Below are 20,045 nucleotides of genomic sequence, written 5' to 3'. Positions count from 1 at the left end.
CAACTCTTTACAAGTTTACAGGCCTTCTGCTTCCCACAGGGAAGTCGAAAGGCAGTTCTATTGTTTTTCTTCCCTAACCAAGCAAGCAGTGTATTGTCTCTGCCTTATTGGTATTACTTTTAATCCCCCTTTCTTGAAATAGCATAGAGCACTAGAGTTCTCATGCATTGAAGACAACTGGCCAAAACCCGAGAACCTAAAACCAGGCCAATTCCACGTTTTGCCAAATTCTCCCAGGTCCTTCAAGAGATCCTTGTCCACTCAAATAGCAGTGGGAGGTTGAAAATAAACAGGTCTGTTGATCTTCAAAGAAACATGAGGAATGAGTTGTTATACTTGCTTTCATGGCAAGTGAGTCACTTACGGACTTGAGGCACACCTTAAAAGAAGCAAGCACAAGACTCCACCCATAGAGTGTGACTATCTTCTGCCCTTTATCACTGTCCCTTGAAAATATTCTAATACCCTGTGTACAGGAAAGCCCAGCATGAAGCATAGGAAGTAAATGGCATCATCCGCCTCTCCCCTTGTCCTGGACCAAATCTGCTCAGGTGCCCTACTTGCCCTCTGAAGAGGTGCAGGAAGGAAGGAGAAGGGTACCCATGAAGAGATCTCTGCCTGCTCAGAAAAGTAAAATTAGATTCAAGACTTCTAAGAAAAACACCATTAGAGTAGCTTCCTTACTAATTCCACTTCAAAATACATACAAAAGTAAGAGTGATACAGTTGTAGTACAAAAAGAATGAAGTAAATGAGGTAATGAATGAGGACGAAGCGGGTATTTACACAAAGACACTTATTAAAAAATTAAAACTCATACAGCCCATCAATTATTTTATATTTTCTCACAATTTACCCGTAGGCTCCTTAAAGAGAACTTGCTTGGTTTTTGTTTTTTAACCTCTAAACCAAGATTTTAAAACTAGAGTATAACACCTAAACTAGAATGACTGGCTTATATACATATAATATAAACATACTCATTTATATTGGAGAAGAAAATGGCAACCCACCCCAGTATTCTTGCCTGGGAAATCCCATGGACAGAGGAGCCTGGTGGGCTATAGTCCATGGGGTTGCAAAAAGTCGAACACGACTGAAGCAACTTAGCATACACACGTGCACTTATATTAAATTTAACATAAATAATTAAATATATATGTATAAAATTATCGGACCAACTATAATAGTAAATGAGGGCTTCCCAGGTGGCTCAATGGTAAAGAATCTGCCTGCCAATGCAGGAGACGCAGGTTCAACCGTGGGTCAGGAAGATCCCCTGGAGGAGAGCCTGGCGAGCTACAGTCCATGGGGTCTCAAACAGTCAGATACGACTGAGCGACACATGCACGCACTTCACAGAAAACTGGGATCACTATGATTATGACTAGATGGCACTAGACGGGTGCTTTCTGAGGAGCAGCCACTGATAGTCCTAACAGCAGAATGCACGTGATTTTCACTATCAAGGAAACCAGCCTTAGAACTGAGAATAGTTGTGTCAACTCAGATATTGAAACAAAATGGATGTGTATATTCACACACAGATACACACATGCTTTTCAAATCACATCTGTGACAAGTATGACTAGAGAAATTGTTTCTAATTCTGTATAAGATGATGCTATTATAAGAGCTGGTTTATCAGGTTGACAAATTCTGTTTCCAGGAAGCTAACCAATTCCTGGCATTACTTAACGGATAAACTTGTTTGGTAGTTCCAGCGCTGAGAACACACTGGAGGAATGGTTTGGCTCTATCTCCTGGAATCCAGGACAACCGACACAGTGAAACACAGTTATAGAATCTGCTGTTGTGTCAGAGTCGCATACATTTCTAGAGGCAAACTGGTTCTTAAACTGATAATTCAAACTGAGGAGATGGATAGACGGGAAGCACATCAAGTGGTTCTTTCAGGCATTTCTTCCTGGATTGGGATTTTAACTGAATTATCTGTGCTACCGTATGCATTCCTTAAAAAAAAAAAAAAAATTAACAAATAGTTTTCTTAGAGTGCAGCAGTTATATGGACCTTGGAGTCAGAAAGACTTGGGTTTTAAGGAGCCCTTAGACAAATCATTTATTCTCCCTAAACCTCAATTTCCTCATCTGTAAAATGTACATAATAAAAGTATCATTACACAGAGCTGCTGTGAGACTTAAGAGGGGAAAAAAAAACCTTACAAATTATTTCTCATGGTACCTAATGCTGAAAAAATGCTGGCTATTATCATCATCAATGGGGAAAAAAAGGTTAATGGGAAAAGACTGGAGGCCACAATCTATCCTAATACTTAATTTTATTTTAGAATTTTTATTAATCATTAACAATAACCATTTACTGACTACCTATCATGTATTATACATTAGACAGTTTTGAAAGATACTTTCAGATACTCAAACTCTAGGCGTAAAAAGACAAACAACACACATACAAGGTTATGCAAATAAAGAGACCGAATTAGACAAGATACAAACCAGAATACATAAACACATGCGTAAAAAAGTTTTTTTACCACGTGAGTAGCAAGGGGTTATATAGATAATTTTACAGAGTAAAGATTTTTTCAAAAAAGAAAGCTGTTCCAGCTATGGATGAGAGCTTTATAAATGAACTGAGGAGGAGAAGGGACGGTGAAAGCAAGTGAACAGCGGAGGAAAAGAGAAGAGGCTCAGGGACTGATCCTGAGTGAATACTCACGCCAACAAGAAGAGTAGGAAGAAGATGTGCCAGCACAGACGTCTTTAAGAGAACTACAAACAAACAGACAAAAGGAATGCGACAGAAGCTAAGGCCGCAGAAGAGCAGGGGCAGGCAGGTCCAACAGGGTAACAGAGGCAGAAACATCTTGACAGGGAATCGAGAAGCTGAAGATTGGAAGTAGTGGAAGTCAATAATTTTTTTATGAACTTTACACGTGAACAAGTTGAGGCAGAGGTAAGAGTATGCTATAACCTTGAAAAGATTTCCAAAGGATGGGGGTGGTATGACACACTTCAAAGCTACCAGAAAGAAGCACAAAGGAAGAAGTTAACTCTAGAGATTAGGGGGTTAAAGATTTAGAGGTGAGGAATATTCATAGGAAAAAAAAAAAAAAAAAGAAGGGCTCTATGAAACAGGGTTTACAATCCAGGCTTAAAAAGTGGAAGCTCTGTCAGCAGTCTCAAGCAGATAGCTATCCGTAATTATTCAGCAGCGAGTACTTTTTCTTCTGATATCCTGACCTAAGTCATGGGGGCTGCCAGGCAAACACGCTCCTTGCTCATTAACCCCAGCAGGAAGTCACCCTTCCAGACTGAGCTATTACTTCTATCTAAAAGCAGGGTCTTAAGGCACTCCCATTTATGAATTCCCTTGGCTAAAACCCCAGAAAAGTTTCCAGAAGCAACAAGTCATTGGATAAACACTGTTGTCCTGCATGATGCCAGACACTCTTTTTCCCATACGTACAACTCCCAAATTTAATCTGTTTTCATTTAAATGATTTCTTCATCTTGACAATGATCTCTCTACTCTACCCAACTGTGTCAGATCATCTGATCACACTGCTCACTCTGGAGATCCTGTGCTTCAGTGTCTGTGAGTCTGATTTTACTGCCTTACTGTTCATGACATGTTACATACCCGCACGGTCCTCCTCCATCCTGTCCGTCTGGGCAAACATCATCTCCTAGTATAATAAGCATAAGCAAAAAGGTCTGATCCTCAATTCATAACATACATTTTTCCTTTTTCCTTCAAGGCCCTGGTTGAAAACTGTGCTAGATTGCAAAGTCAAATTCTGGGGTTTATTTTTCCGTTTCTATAAGAGTCCTTCAATATTAGTTGATGACTTAAAATTTTAAAATACATATTACAAAGTAAGCTATTGCTTCCTCATAAGAATCCATACATCACCATCATATTTTATTTTAAGTTAATGAAATTTAACCTTTGAGGTCTGAGGACTATAGGATAATGTATGTCAATCGCAAAACTACAGAATTGATCTCTCCGTCCAATGTATCTTTACAGTTTTGACAAGGTATCTATAACACCACTTATTTGTTTATATGTTTCTGCTTCACCTTACCTAACTATAACTTCTTAAATACAGAATAAATACATATACAGGGCCATGTACTGTATCTGACACAGAAGAGATGTTCAACAAAAGGGGCAAAGGAAAAATGGATAGCTTAGATAGTCAGAACCAAGAAAACTGCTTCTTATCCTGTGTATTTCACTACGTTATGCTCAGTTGGACTGATACTTACTTTTTATAAATGCCTAAAATCAGTTTTAAAGCCAACCATAATTTTTTAAAACATCAGAAGTCTAGTCGTAACATAGCCATGTTGAGTCATTAAACTATGATCCCAATTTCAATTAACAAACAGTTGCCAACTATTTAGATCTACACAGGCAGTCAGATTCTAGCCAAACTGAATTGAAATTGGTGTAACTGGGAGCTTCCAACAGCCTTGAAACAATGATTCTGACTTCAAACCAAGTTATCAAACCAGAACCACACCATCCTAAATCCTACACTCAGTTCACGTTCCTGTAATGTTTCCAAGTTGTTACATATTTTTCAGTAATACTTCCCACCAAATTTTAGATTGCATTTATAGAGCCCAAGTAAGCACTAGCAAATTAATCTTAGGTGTAATTAGCAGCATTTGCCACTATAATTACTAAAACCAGGAGGGAATTTTGGTGTGACCAAGAAAAAATGACCGATTTTCAATTTTTTTTATAACCACATAACATCAAAGCCAAAAAAAAAAAAAAAAAAAGGCCAAAAACAAACAAAAAGAGTATTTCCTATTATTTACAAGAATAAGTGTAATTTCCACTAGAAAGTTACTGGGGCTAACTGCCAATATAAAATCTGACCTGTTTTCATTACCAACCCAAGCTGTCAAACAAGCTTGAGTCTGGGGCTTAGAACAGCTCAGGAAAATATGACTGTTAACCAAAGAACCTGAAGGGCAGGGACTCAAATTAGTTTTAGTCCTTTCCTTGCTGGGCTGGAGTTTAACAAGTATAATAAAATATTAATAAGTCTATGTTTCTCCCTTATTACCCCTTGAACTTATTTAGGACTACATACACCAACTAACACATGCTAACCTGGGAATCTGACTTTTCATCATTTATATCACCAAAATGGAAACCAGTACTTAAGAGACAGACTCCGTGTGTGTTTGTACATACACCCTTGCTGAGCCCTATACAAAGCAAACTGAAGGTCAGGCTCTAAGAGAATTCAGTACTAGTTCTAAGTGCGTGTCAAGGTCATCTACTTAAAAGAAAGTGAGAATGGTATGAGGGAAGAGTGGTGAAGAAAGCCAGGCAGGGGTTCTTAAACCAGCCTGTCTGCCGATTAATATACTGCAGCCACCAGGCAAGTTCATTTTCCCCTCACTGTCTCACTTTCTTCATGTAAAAACTGACATGGGAACAAATGAGAAGATATTGAGTTTTTGGTCCTTTTTCCTTTGGGGCTCTGGACCCTGTCCACATAGTTCCTTTGCTCCCCATCATTGTCTCTCCATATGCTCACACATTTCAACTTTTTGAAATTATCTTGAAATATGAAAACAGGCTTACCTCTATTTTATTATTAGGCATGAAATGTAGTGGACACTTCATCAGTGTATCTGGACACTGATTTAGCAGTCAAGAAAGTGAAAAATAGGAGGTCTGCACACCCTTAAGTATTCACACTCCCCTTTGGGATTTAAGCCTGTCCCCGCAGGATAAAAAGGAAAGACTGATTAGAAAGATGATCACAAATGTAGGTTCACAAATCAATTCAAAGATTTAGTGTGATCATCAAATTCCAGAGCATAAGATAACTGTGTGAAACCTGGGGAGGACAAGAATTATGTTCCCCATTTACAGTAAATGCTCAACGAGTATTTGTTGAATTATGTATTTATTCAATAAATACCAGGCCTCACTGAGTTCGTTTTCTGCTTACTGTCACAGACTTTGCCCAGAAAAGCAAGCACTTCTGAAATAAAGCATGGAAAGGAAACAGCCCAATAAATGAAGGAACCCATTCCTTACTGTAGAGGGGCAGTACGGAACAGAACAAGGCAATTCATTCAAAGCCAGTGTAAAGATGGGCCACAAAAGATTATCTGCCCAATGTGACACAGCAAACACTTATCCTTCTACAAAAACGACTTGACCTTGCCATAGGGCAAAGCAAACATTGATGTTCCCTCTTCACAGATGGAATCAGTGGCTGTGCAAATGATCCCTTAACTGAAGTTTACCCCTTGATTAATTAGGACAATACCAAATACTCTGCAAAACTTGCCACTGCAGACAACTGTATCAAAATAACTGATCCAACAAGGGAAGCAAAGTACATCGAACATGTTATTGCTACTTAATCTACTCCAATAGTCGTCTGCTAAATTACCACAAAGGACATGAAACATAATTCAGTTCAAATGCTGCGTGTGGAAGACATTAAAAGCGTTCCTTAGACTACATCTTCACAACAGAAATTGCAACTATCGATTAAAAAGGAAATGATTTCATAGAGATTCTTTTGTGTAGTGAATGTTTCTCTCTTTCAAAAGTTACATAATTTCAGAGAGACTGCTAGATTAAACTAATGGATGTAAAACACTGCAACGAGATTTTTCCAAAAGTAGGATGTGTATTATCACTGGCAGCCGATTCCTAAACCCCAGCAATCTGCGTGCAGCTCGCATTTCTCAACCGCGCGGTTGATAACAGTGATTGCCATTTTAATCACCTCCCAGCCTGTCTCCCCGCACGCCCTCCCCCCTGCGCTGGGGCGCGCACAGGGCTCGAGAGCAAGCCCCGGGAACTCTCACAGGCCGGCCTGTGTGAGCAAAGGGAAGGAAATGACACAGGCAGGAAAAAAAAGCAAATCAAGGAAAAGACACAACAGCAGCTAGGCCTGCACCAGCCTCCAGCCCGGGCCCCACACTGCGCTCGCGCTTCCCCGCCCTCGGGCTCGGGGTCCCGCTCGTTCGGCCCGGAGCGGGTTGCTCCGCCGAGCACGGGCCCTCGACCCGCCGCCGCTTCCTCGGGATGTGCTGGTAGCGCGGCCCGGAAAGAGGCGGCCGAGTGGGCTCTGCGGACCGGGGCCGCCTTTGAAGGCCGGGGGAGCCAGAACCCCCGCCTGGGCCGCGGAGCCGCTAAGCCGCGAGCGGGGCGGGCGGGCGCCGGCGGTCCGCAGCCCCGGCCGGGCGGGCTGTCCATGCCTGTCAGGCGGCGGCCCAGGGTCCTCCTCCCCTCAGCCCGGGGCGGGGCGACGCGAAGCAGCGCGGGCACAGGCCGGGGCGGTGGCGACACTCACCCATGGTGGCGATGGCGGCGGCGGCGGCTCCGGCCCGAGTGTCACCTCCGCAGCCGGAGCTGCATGCCGGGGGCCCGTGCGGCGGGGACGGCAGCGGGCCTGGCTCCGCGCGGGGGGCGCGGGCTGCGCTCGGGGCCCCCGCCGCCTCCCCAGGCTCCGGCTCCGGCTCCGCCCGCAGCCGGGCGCTGTGGCATGGGCAGGGTGGCCCGCTACATCCCCGGCGCTCCTCGGCTCGGCCCAGCCCGGCCTCGGCGGCGCCGCTCGGCCCGCCCGACCGCCAGTCCCTCAGTCCCGAAGTCGTTCCGTCCGGCCGCCGTTCTCCACCTCAGGAACGCTCCGAAAAACAAACCGCTGGTCGCGCAGCTCGCCCCCCTGTCTGTCACTCACCCCAGCACCTGCCAATCCTAGCCAGCCGCTGGCCCATGGTGCCACCCCTCACTCACTTCACCAGCCAATAACAAGGAGGAAGTCGCTGCCCCCGCCGCCCCTCCTCCCCCAGCTCTCTCCAACACCCTAACTCTCAGCCGCCAGCTAATCAACGGCACCCCTCGATGAACCAATCCCGCCTACTCTCGCTGGATGCCAATAGGCGAAGCCAAAGCAGTTTCGGAGGGTTGTCTACCCTCTGCCAATCATCCGAACAGCTCCCGGTTCACTCCGCTGCTAGCCAATCACGTACAGGGCTCTGAGCACCCTCCTCTGCGCATCCCTCGCAGACTTGCCCGCCCTCTCTCCCCGGGAGGTGTGGGTTTTTCCAATCACAGCTCGCGCTTGAGGCTCCGCCCACATTCCCACCTCCTGTCAGTCACCCAAGTCTCGGCTGGCGCGCGGACTGGCGCGCGGGCTGGCGCGGTTCCCCGCCGGCTACTTTGGGGCTGGAGTTTAGGAAGACGTTTGGAGGGGCCCCATTGCCTCCCGCCCTTCCAGCTCTCCGCGGTTCCTGAGGCTGACGTCCTGCCCCTCCGTGTCCCCACACCGGCGCGTAATAAGCGGGGAGGGTTCTGGCTCTGAGCGCTTCCCGGCGTGTGGCCACCTCTGCCGCCGGACCCCCAAGCAAGTCCTCCGGTCCAGAGACTGCGCTTGCCGGGAGGCAGGAGCGGTTTACCACTGCCTGCCTTTTCCTGGGTCTCAACAGCCACACACCCTAAGGGGCTGGGGTAGTGCCGGGAAGTGGGTCCTAGGAATCTGCTGGCCAGGACCGAAACCATTATGTGAGGTTCTTTCGGGAAGAAAACTTTTTTTCTGGTCATAAAAGCAACACAAGCTCTTTGTATTAAAATTGAAAAAAATAAAAATTCCACCCCAGAGATATTTTGTCTCTTTCCTACCTAAATATACAGCGTTTGATAAAAACGGCTTCATATTGTTTTGTAGTGTGCTTAAATTTTATCCTGTTTTCCCGTGGCACTTAATATTGTCCCAAAACAATTGTACTTGACTGCATGATATTTCAAAATAGAGATGACCATAATTAATTTTCCCAGCCTCCACTGTTCGGCATGTTATACACCTCCATCTTCAGATTCCAAGGCCGCCACAATCTGGGCTCCCTTCCTCGGGCCCCTGTTCAGTGTAAGATAAATCAGACGCCAAAAACATCTTCCTCTGATGTCGCTTTCAATTGTCAACTAAGAGCCTTTAGTGGTGGCTTTGCCTTGGGTATCAAATCTCTTAAGAATTATTTTAGACCTTTTTCTTTAAATCCACCTCTTAGATTTAGGAATATTTGCCTATATTCAAATTCAAATATTTGCCTGTAGACGCTGTCTACTCAGCAGGGTCTCTTGGAATGTCTAAAATACAACTCCAGTTTACCGTGTTTTACACTGAATTCTTGATTTTTTCCCCCTTCCCCACAAAACCTTGCTCCTCTGTTTTCCCAGTCATAAAAATACACACCAAGGAGGCATCTTCCTTCATTTCACTCTTTCTCTAACATTCCTCTATCCAATCATCCAGCAGGTCTTTTCAGCTTTCCTTTTAAAATGTATCTGAATCCAATTACTTCTCACCACTTTCACCCTGGTGCAAGCCACCACCCTATGTACTGGGTGACTGCTCTGGCCTCCTAACAGGTTTGCCTGTTTCCTCTGCGGCCACCTAACAAATGTGCTCCACACAGCAGCCAAAGTGATCCTTATAAAATGTAATTAACATCATGTCACTCTCTGTTCTCAACCCTTCGAGGGCTTCCCATCACACACAGAATAGACTCAAACTCTGTCATGGCCATCCGGGCCCAACAGGAGTTGGCCCCCGCCATCCTCTCCCACCTCACCTCTCCAGCTCCCTCAAATCACTCCAGCCACATTGGCCTTCTTTCCATACTTTGAGCTTACCAGGCTCAGGACCTTTGTACCTGCCCTTTGTTCCACCTAGAACGCTCTTCCCACAGTTAATTCCTGCATTTCATTCAGGTCTGCTCAAATGTCAACTCTCAAAAGTGCCTAAATAGGCCCTCTCCCCTCCAACATTTTGTATTTCCATATGCTGCCTTATTTTTCTTCATATAGCCTGAAATTATACAGTTTCCTCCGACTACAATGAACATAAGCCGTGTAGGAGCAGGGACTATGTCCCGTTCACTGCCCTGTCACCAACACTTAGAACAGTGCCTCGCACATAGTAGCGCGTACAATACAACAACATAAGTTTTTAGCTGGAAACAGTCTCCTAATTTTTCCTCTACCTTCCTAGCAACTGCTTTTTTTGAGGACTCCATTTCCGTTGTCTGTCACTGAACCAGCCATCTCAAACATCCCCACGCTGCAGTGATCCTTCTGGGCTTTCTTCTGAACTTCAGAGACATCACCCATTGAGTACTCTGCAGGTACTTCAAATTCCACAGGTCCAAAGTGATCTGATCGTTTTCCTCCATGGTTCTCATTTGCTCTCTCCATCATCAGGTTCCCAGCTTGGATGCTTTTGAGTTATCAAACTTGAAGAGTTCTTCCTCTCCACTTCCCTTCCCCCACAGCTAATCATGGCCATGTCTCCAATCTGTCCACTCCCCTCCCTGTCCCAGCTCCACCTTCCTAGCTCAAACCTCCCAAGTCTATTACTTGGAGTATTTAGTGTAACAGCTTCTCAAGATCACTCTCATCACAGGGTGACCTTTAAAAATGGATCCCTGATCCTGCCATGATCTCCTGAAAGATTTTACAGTCCCCATTATCCTTAGGGAAAGTCAAATACATCAATGTAGTTAAGAAGGACCTGGAACCATTTCTTCTGCAGCCTAAGTTTTTCCATTTCCCACCTCCAACAACCCCATCATTCAAATTCTGTTCTGGCCACAGAGAACGACTGGTAGTTCCTCAAATATGACTCTCTCTTGCCTCTAACCTTTGCATATTCACTGTCTCAAACACCCCTCTCCTCCATTCTTGCCCCTACACTCATTCTTTCAGGGAAGAAGTAAGCCTAGACATTGCTCCCTTTAGGAAGCCTTTCCAGACAGAAAGCCCTAAATCTGGGCACCTAAGCACCTAGTACTTTATTCATCAAAGCACTTATCTTACTCTACTGTAACTGTCTTTAAGAAAGTAAGCATAAAGACAGAAGTTGGGCCTCTCCTTTGGGGTTGGCCCGCTCCCATGTCTCAGGAGTGTACTATCCTCTAAAAACAACAACAACAACAACAACAACAATAACAAAATAGAAGCTGTGTCATTCAAAAAAGATGGCCTACCATCTTTCCTGGCACATTCAAAAAACAATATTTGTTGAATGAATAGGTGAGCCTCTGATGGGGATGTTGCTGTCACTTCCCTGAGCTCTGTGTTTCATTTTCCCTTTCTATGCTGTCTCCTCCCCCATCATTTCCCCACGTGAAGCCTCCCCACTGGGCCAGGCCTCCTCAGGTCTATCACCCTAGTCTCACACTGAGTAGGTGCTTCTGTTTAAACACCTGAGCCTTCCCTGACCCCAAGATTCATGACCCAACCCTAGAGCTCAGGGCCTCCGAGTACTGGTCCCATTAAGCAGCCACTCACACACCAGCTGCACACATTCCTTTTCATTTTTCAAGAGCACAGGACACATGACAGGGAACAACAAATACCGATGAATAAAGTCTCTGAAGGGATATCTCAATGAATTTGGTGTAAAACAGGGAAACAAACCAAAAAGCCTATCACGTGATTCGATGAACATTCTTTTAATTCAGAGATAACATACAATATATTCAGATCACCAGTTCACTCAGTTGGGTTCTCTGCTTTGTTTTTACATCTTTACATTTTTACATATTGACATTTACGTCTAAAGAAAAACTGCTTTGTGTTTTGTAATTCCACTTCTATAAATTTATTGTGAAGAATACTTTGCAAGAAAGCAATGGTAAAAAGTATTCATTGTAGCATCTTCTATAAGATAAACAATCCAAATATCCATTGATAGAGACTAATTAAATAAATTATGACACATATTAATAATAATAAAATACCATGTAGCTACTAAAAAGAAAGAAGTGGACTTCTCCATCCCAATACCAAAAGGCATCTAGGATATATTGTGAAGGGGAAGGAGAAGGTGGGGGACAGGTTACAAAGCAGATAAATACAGGGTGGTCACATTTCAGTTTTTAAAAATGTTCACTCAGGATACATGTATATGGATGGTTGAATTGCTTTGTTGTACACCTGAAATTATCACAATATTGTTAACTGACTCTACTCCAATATAAAATAAAAAATGTTTAAAAAAAATGTTCATTCATACTTAGTGGGAAAAAAGGCCAACATATATTGAATGCTTACTACTGCCAGGCACTGTTTTAAATGCTTAGCATATATTAACTTATTTTATTCTCAAGACAACTCTATGACATCTATGTCATATGTTTTCAAGAGAAAAAAAAAAAAGTAACCACACAACTGAATTTCCATGGTTAGCTGGAGGCAGAGCCCTCACTGTTCCAGTCTGATTCAGCCGGGGCCCCTGGCAGAGGTGCAGCAGCTACAAACTACATGAGCGTTTCCCAGTGAGAGTCAAGGCTGTGGACAAAGCCTGTCACTGATACTTCCAGCCCACTGAAAGGACACTTGAAAGTGAGCCCAAGCCAGCTCAAGGTGCTAAATGATTTTGTTGTTAAGACACTAATCAAAGATAAGGCAAGCCAGGACCAGACCCCATTCTTTTGACTTCAAGGTCACCTGAATCCCAGGTGCTCACATGTTGCTTCCTTAGTAGGAAGATAACGTGACTAGTTTTCTTCTTTTTAAAAAATGCTTCCATAATAAATGTAATACATGAAAATAAAACTCAGTTATAACATCACCACCCAGAGATAATCAGTTTTGCTATTCTGGTATACTTCCTTCTAGTCTTTTCTTAAAATTTCATATATACAGCATCATATATATTTTAAAATTTGGACCACACTATACATACAGTTTTTAATCTTTTTCATTTGACATTATATTGTAAATGTTTTCTCTGACATAAAATATTCTTTAAAAAGTAATTTCTAGTAGCAAAACAGCTCATACCATCTTTACTTAAATTTTCAGTTAAATAGCTATTTAACAATTTAACTTATGTAGCTAAGGATGTCTTTATCAGATCTAGAGTCAGAACAGGTCTGAGAAAGCTTTCATTTCTGCCTTTCCCATATTAACTGCAGGAAGACTGCAGGGCACCGCCAGGGGTCAGTGTAGAGCTGTCTAGAATGTCTTGATGCAAACAAACTGGTTTACAGAATTCACAGTACCAAATCCTATCTGTTAGATCAGAGGACTTCACATGAGTAACCAAGTTCCCCTCTCGAGCAGGCTTCCTTAGTACAAGACTACTCATATCAGAAATGATCACATTTCTCCAAATTAACCTATATTCAACATTCACAAAACCAAGCTATTTTATAAACCAAGGTCTATGAATGCAAGACAGAGTTTTCACCTGCTTGGTATGAGATCATCTGTGCATAAAATACTTGGCCTGACTATTTTATAGGTTTGTTTTGAAAGTCAAATAAATAAAATATGAAAGTATCTTATATATTAGGAAGTGGCATTTAAACTTTATGTTGCCCTGTTTTAATGATGTGCTATTCAGATATTTAGATGAGTTATCTCCTATAAAAACTAAAAATCCCAGGTAGTACCTCCATTATGAAATGAGGTATAAGAGCGCATGCCTTGGCACCATAATGGATTATTTAATTGATTTTCTTCCCCCAGGCTTCACTCTCCAGCTGTTGAAGTCATCGTGGAATTAGCGATCTGTTTTTCCTAGAAAGTGAAGCTATCACTTAGAGCCAATTTGGTTTTAGTTCTTTTCCATCCTAATTTACCTAAGGCTCCTTCAGGAAAATTACACTGAGCTCAGAACTGCCTTAACCAACTTATAAGAAGGTGAATAACCGGGATCAAAAAGCCACTCCAGGCCCCACATACTTGATGGGCTCCAGCACAGGTGGTTGGCACTCCTGGTGTCTCTAAACCTAGAAGTGACTCTTTGGAGCAAAACGTACCATGGCTCCTATTTCCCATCTGGCCAGGCTCCTGACTCAGCTCTTCACCCTTCTTTCTGTTCTCATTTCCTTTCCAGTTCCCAGTGCCCCATCATCCAACTGGCATCAGGGATTAAGAGGGGCCAGAGTCGGGCATTCTGGGCATCAGACAGCTTTCAAAACCAGCGTGGTGTTTCTTTTCCCGAGTGCAGCCCACCGATAGGTTCACTCAGCAGTGAAAGCACTCAGAACACAGAGGGACCTGGACAAAGCAAGGTGTGGGAGTCCCTTACATTTGCACCCTTTGGGCTAGAGCCTTAAGTTCTCTGGCAGAAGAAGGATACAGAGGCCACAGGAAGAGAACAAGGATGCATGCACAGCAGTTCACATTGCCCTCAGACAGCTTCAGGAGAGAGAGATCCTGCATCTTCTCCCTGAGGTCCAATGTCTTAGAGCAAATCCAGCACAAGGCATCAATTGAACAGCTTGTAAGTACAGTTCCTGGTACACAGTAGGCGTTTGATTGATATTAGGTATGTGAAAAAATGACAGATTTAGGCCATTAGACCAGCACTAGAACACAAAGCACCTGCAGCGAGTCACGTTTCTATGGCCAATCAAAAAAAATACCGTCTTGGGACTGGAGTAGTGGAACTAAGCCCACAGACTTAAAAGAAAGTCAAGAGGGTCCCACCAACTGGACACAAACCCAGGAAAACTCAAGTCACACAACAGCAGGGCAGCTACTCAGGTCTATAATTACTGTTATTATTGAAGAGTAGTTTCTAGTACATGGGCCCTCAGGGCCCCTACTGTCCCCCCAAGGGCCAGATTCCTGAGATCAGAACTTGACCAGCTGACTGCCCACACCCCCCACATCGAGAAGGATGTGGGGGACTCACTCAGGAGGGCTCAGACACCAGCAGAGCTGACAAAGAGGCTTCATGGACATGTAGGGATTCAGCTGACCACAAAACTGCAGGTCTATGCTTGCTAACCTGCTAGGCACGGTCCCCACCCCACACCCTCCCCCGATCTGCTTGAGTCTTAGGGGACGCTGCAGAAGCTTGTGCTACAGAATAGGCCGCCTGGAGGCACCTACAGTCTGGCTACTCAATGTTGTCATAGACATGGATCACGTCATCATGGTTGCCGAGTGCCTGGATGAGATGGGCAGCCTGCTCCAGGTCGGGGTCAGCCAGCCGCACCTTTGTGTTGGGGATGAACTCTAGTGTACAGGACACAGAACACAGGCCCAGGGAGTCCAGTTTCTTCCTCACTTGATGCAGTGAAGAGGCATCACAAATAAACTAGGGACAAAGGAAAGTCAGGAGGTAAGGAGCCAGGAGATAACACGACAAAGCTGGACAGAAGTTTGCAAACACCTGCATGAAATTCCTGAAATGTATCACTGGGTTTAAGTCTTCACTGGCAGAAACAGAGTGTTGCGCCTTCTGAATCCTTCTCGTCCTCAGGAGAGTAAGTCCTATCCAGTATTCACTTAATAAATTGTCTGTGCAATATGCGAGCTCTTTATCTCACCTGTCCCCCGGGCACAAGACAGAAGAGACTGAGAGAAGAATACTTAACACGTCTATCAGGGCCCTCTCAGAAGTCCACCAGACACCAAGGCTTCTTACTCACTTTAAAAATGTTCTTTTCCTCTTCATCTTCAGTCTCCGCGACATCCTCAGCTCCTGCTTGTATCGCCAGCTCCAGGGCACGCTCTAGGTTCACAGGTTTCTTCTCTCTGTCCTCCTCTCCAACCACAATCACCCCCTTTTTGTCAAAGGAGTGGCGAGCTCCTTCGGCCATCATTCCCCTAATAGGCGAGGAAATGGGCCAGAATGGATCCCTTTAGACACTCAGCCTCCACATAGCACTGCCCATCACTCATTCCCACCCTACCCCTGGAGTAAAAACAGACACGGAGCAGCTCTCTTCCTGAAGAAGATCCAGCTACCTCCGGACAAGGGAATGATCCGAACATAACACTAACCCTCTGTTTTATTTTGATTAATTAATTTAGCTGCCCAGGTCTTAGCTGCAGCATGCCGGACCTTTTAGTGGCGACACGTGGGATCTAGTTCCCCTAGAGATCCAACCCAGGCCCCTACATGAGGAGCGTGGAGTCTCAGCCATTGGACCACCAGGGGAAGTCCCCAACCCTCTATTTTCTGCCCTGACTGGAGTTTGGAGGCTGCAAAGACTTTGTTCATCAATTCCTGTACAACTGAGAGTACATCGCTGGCGGGACATTCCAAGGCCTGGACATTCTATGGACAGATGAGACAAGTGGACAGCACTCCTTCTCCACCTGTCCTTTGGATGCTGCCCACTGCTGCTGCTGCTGCTGCTAAGTCGCTTCAGTCGTGTCCGACTCTGTGCGACCCCATAGACGGCAGCCCACCAGGCTCCCCCGTCCCTGGGATTCTCCAGGCAAGAACGCTGGAGTGGGTCCTGCCCACTACAGAACACATTAAAGGAGAACAAATGATCCCATTTGGATTCTGCTAAGGATGACATGTGTGTAAAACCTGAAACCCCACCAGGAACGACAGTACTTACCTCTCCCAGAATCAGAACCTAGAGACTCTGTCCCCTTCCACTCTCCCCAGACACACACCTACCCATTCTTATTCAGGATATGTTTGATGTCCGAGTGGCACTTGGAGCTACTGTTAGATAATGCCTCGATGAGAAGAGAAGAGCCACCGGGGCCTCGGCCCTCATACAACAAATACATGTCCTTGGTTTTCTGCAATAGATAACACAAACACATTTTCCTGTTTCCTAATTCCCTCCTCCATGCCAGCCCAGGCACCACAACCACCACAAAGTTGACTCCATGGAATGGGCTCTCTGGGGTGACGCCTAGGCTCTTAAGGCTTTAATTCTGTCCTCCCTCTCTGAGAGGAAGCTCTTGGGGTCAATGTTAGAGGTAACTGAAAGTGCTACCCCTTCCTTGTAAGGCAGTCTCTTTATCCTGTCCCTGAACCATCAGTCACTCATCTCCCAGTTTTGGTCTCTCCCTTCCCCAGCTGAATCCCACATCCACCCCTCTATCACTCCTACTAAAACTCATCCTCCTATACCTTATCCTGCATGAAACCCCTGTGAGTCTACCCTGGGCTGCTGAGTACTGCTAAGAGAAATCACACACCTGGGCCTCATCGAATAGCATGGCCTCAAAGTTCAAACAAACACTCCAGGGACCAATCTCATGGGGACACCCCACGCTGCCTCTGTTCATTCCTCGCCCACGCACCCCATCTTCACCTCTCTCTCTGTCCCCTTGCCCTGCCATCTTCCCCTCTCTCTCTGTCCCCTTGCCCTGCCATCTTCCCAGGAACACTCAACTGATGACTTCTCTCTCCCTCTTTCACAGAGGAAATAAAGGACCACCAGGTGGGGGAAAGGTGTGTGCCTTATCTGCACACACCTGATATGAAGGCGGTGTGTAGGATAGTTCGAAAATAGGCTTTGGGGTCTGTCTGGTTCCCAGTAGGTCATTTTCTGTGTGACTTGGTCAAGTCGCCTAATCTTTCTGTGCCTCAGTTTCCAACTTGAGGTTGTTCCGAGGATTCAGTGAAATTATGCACACCAAGTTTTTATCAAAGAACTTGGCCTCCAGACTTCCCTGGTGGTCCAGTGGTTAAGACTCTACTCTGTGCTTCCACTGCAGAGGGCACAGGTTCCATCCCTGGTTGGGGAACTAAGATCTCACAAACTACACGATGCAGCCAGAAAAAAAATAAAAAGAACTTGGCCTGGAGTAAACATTCAATAACTATTAGCTACTAAGATGACTACTACTTCCTCAAATTCTTCCCATCCATCCCAGAGAACACATGTCTCCTCACCTGGACTTGAAGATAATTCCCACACCTGGGTTCTACATCCCAGTCCCTCCCACCATCACCATCATCTGCACCTTCTTTCTACTGGCTTTTCTCCTTTTAGGTATCAATATCAGAAAAACAAACCGTCTGCAACCTAACATCATACTCTGCCCTTTCTTTTTCCCCCAGCTCCTCAACTCAGCTCAACAGTCTTAGGCTGCAGTTCTGTACACCATCTATACATCCTACTCCTGACTGTGCTCCCATAACTAATGCCCAAGAGTAACCAGAAGGCTCTAAGATGAGGGTGTCAACAACACCGCTTCTCTGATAATTTAAAGTGTGGTGGCCTTCCAAACATGTGCTCGGTAGGGGCTGTGATCAATAACAGGAAGGTCAAACTGAGAGCACACCTCCATTTTCAGCGCGGCCTCAATTGTTGACTTGGGCATGTGTTTGCTACGACACACCTCTAGGATGCTGGCCAGGTTGCTGTTGAGCTCGGGGTTGGGGCCTCCTTCTGAGATAGAAAAGAGTAAGCAGAGACATCTCAATAAGACATGAAAGGAAAAAAGGGACATCCACGCCCTCTCCTCCCCTCCATCAGCCAAGAGAGACAAGTCACCGCTTAGATTTCGGTTCGTTTAGGACACTTTATCCGATGTTTGAATGAAAGCTGGGTAAGTATTTTGGGAAAGACGTTTTCAGTTCATTTGAAATGAAAGGCCGGGGATAGGGATTTGGGAGGCAAGTGAGAGCGTGGGCACAGTGAGGGTGGTAGCTGCCAGCGGTGGGTGACCGCCAGGTTCTCACCTTTAACCGCTAAGCGAATGCTCAAGCTGAGCTTGGAGAAGATGCGACTCCTTTCTGCGTCTTTGGGACCCTTGATGTGCCGGACTTTGGACCACTTGTTGTGCCCCGCGGGGACTTCGGCCGTGAGGTGCAGCGTCCGGCCCCCAGCGGCGCTACAGCACGGGGGCTCAGGCTGGAAGGCCAGGGCGGAGGGCGGAACAGCCCCCCGGACCCCCGGGCCTCGCGCCCACAAGCACTGGGCAGCGGCCCTGCTCAAGCTGATAACAGCCCAAGCTGCCATCGGCTCCGACTCTGGGCCAAGGTCTGCCCTCCCAGTCTGCCACCGAAACGAGCCCGTCCAGAGCCGGTAGGCTCCTCTGCCCGTCACCGGAGACCCAAAGGCTCAGGCCCGCCCAGGACAGCTGGAACGCCAAGGACGCCACATCGTGCCCGCGGCAGCCGGGAGTGGGTACACTCGATGGTGTAACACACTTCCTTTCCCTGGTCCGTTCCAAAAACGCGTCCCCACCGCCCGCAAAAGCCGTTCCGCAGCCTGGTACGTGCTTTTCTGTACCCGCTGAGCAAACCCCAGACCTATGTGAGGCAACCCTGTACTCAATCCCTTCGGTTGCCTGGGGAGCGCCGGACTTTACGTCCCACAATGATCTACTAGAGATGTATCTGGGTTATGAAATTGATTCTGCTTCAGAATGGCTTCCCAACTCTGAGCAGGTCTATAATGATAAATGTATTGTTGTTGCAAAGGGATAGTTCAGTCACTTCACTTTACAGGTAAGGAAATCGTCCGCAGAGATGTGATCTGCCCAGTCATTTAGTCTCTCTGAACTTCCTCTTCACTATCTGTAAATAAGGATGCTATTACTTGCTTTACCAACGTAGGAGGGTTGAAAACGCAAAGTAAGCCCTTAGAGCTTTAAAGTAATAAAGTGAAAGTGTTAGTCGCTCAGTCATGTTCGATTCTTTGCGACCCTATGGACTACAGCCCGCCAGGGTCCGCTGTCCATGGGATTTCCCAGGCAAGAATACTGGAGTGGGTAGCCATTCTCTTCTCCAGGGGGATCTTCCCGACCCAGGGATCAAACCTGGGTCTCCTACATTGCAGAAGGATTCTTTACCATCTGAGCCACCAGGGAAGCCTTTAAAGTAATAAAGTCTTACGTAAATAGCAGAGATGACCATAGTGACAAAGTCCCTAAAAGTAACTGACGCTTGCCATCCTGGAGAGAGAGAAAAATCAGAAGAATTTTCAAGAGCCAAATTCCCCTCTGCGTTTTCCCTCTTCTCTCCCAGAAGAGAAAACTGAGGCCATTAGGAAGAGAAGGTAGAAGAAACAAAGCCAGCGACCGTGAACAACTTTCCAGTGGCTCCCCAGGCTGGTGAGGTTAAATCCAAAGGACTTGGTGTGTTAAACAGCTTAAGCCTGTGCCCTCTGGTTTGAACTGGTGGGTTCAAACCCCGGCTGTTTTATTACTAGTGTAACCTTGAGCAAGCTCCTTTACTTCCTGTATTTCAATTTCCTGACCTGTAAATAGCCTTGTTGTTATTTAGTCTCAAGGTTGTGTCTGACTCTTCTGCCACGGCGTGGACTATATATAGCCCACCAGG

The 20,045-nt window shown here is 45.6% G+C and overlaps 2 protein-coding genes across 6 annotated transcripts in view; both read right to left on the bottom strand.

Annotated features, from left to right (window-relative positions):
- The window catches only part of MAP3K3 (mitogen-activated protein kinase kinase kinase 3), a 61,410-nt gene extending 53,177 nt beyond the window's left edge, over positions 1-8,233 (bottom strand). The window contains exon 1 of one of the 5 annotated variants that reach the window (XM_061392314.1): positions 8,127-8,233. Coding sequence is in view for 4 of the 5 variants with exons in the window: in XM_061392313.1 (XP_061248297.1) it covers positions 7,332-7,335 (4 nt within the window). In the remaining variant the exon portion in view is untranslated. Of the gene's footprint in view, positions 1-7,331; positions 7,704-8,126 lie in introns of those variants that run through there. The other 4 variants (XM_061392313.1, XM_061392312.1, XM_061392316.1 and 1 more) reach the window with 4 other exon arrangements.
- A 3,241-nt stretch (positions 8,234-11,474) lies between these two features.
- LOC133232636 (translational activator of cytochrome c oxidase 1) lies at positions 11,475-20,013 on the bottom strand. Its single transcript, XM_061392347.1, has 5 exons — positions 18,441-20,013; positions 18,041-18,147; positions 16,416-16,543; positions 15,430-15,607; positions 11,475-15,095 (listed from the first exon to the last, which is right to left on the bottom strand). The coding sequence occupies exons 1-5, from the start codon at positions 18,718-18,720 to the stop codon at positions 14,895-14,897; spliced, it is 894 nt and encodes a 297-aa protein (XP_061248331.1). The 5' UTR covers positions 18,721-20,013; the 3' UTR covers positions 11,475-14,894.
- Positions 20,014-20,045: the final 32 nt, after the last annotated feature.

This window comes from Bos javanicus, chromosome 19, assembly GCF_032452875.1.
Source record: "Bos javanicus breed banteng chromosome 19, ARS-OSU_banteng_1.0, whole genome shotgun sequence".
NCBI lineage: Eukaryota > Metazoa > Chordata > Mammalia > Artiodactyla > Bovidae > Bos > Bos javanicus.
The sequence above is the reverse complement of the archived record's forward strand: the minus strand, read 5'-3'. Positions and strand labels throughout refer to the sequence as shown.

Bases quoted from the DNA above. Each gene is read 5' to 3' on its own strand.
- LOC133232636 (XM_061392347.1), bottom strand. From the start codon at position 18,720: ATGGCAGCTTGGGCTGTTATCAGCTTGAGCAGGGCCGCTGCCCAGTGC. The intron at 18,148-18,440 runs GTGAGAACCTGG...TTTCTATCTCAG, and splicing joins CATTCGCTTAGCGGTTAAAG to AAGGAGGCCCCAACCCCGAG. The intron at 16,544-18,040 runs GTGTGCTCTCAG...TATCTATTGCAG, and splicing joins AGGCCGCGCTGAAAATGGAG to AAAACCAAGGACATGTATTT.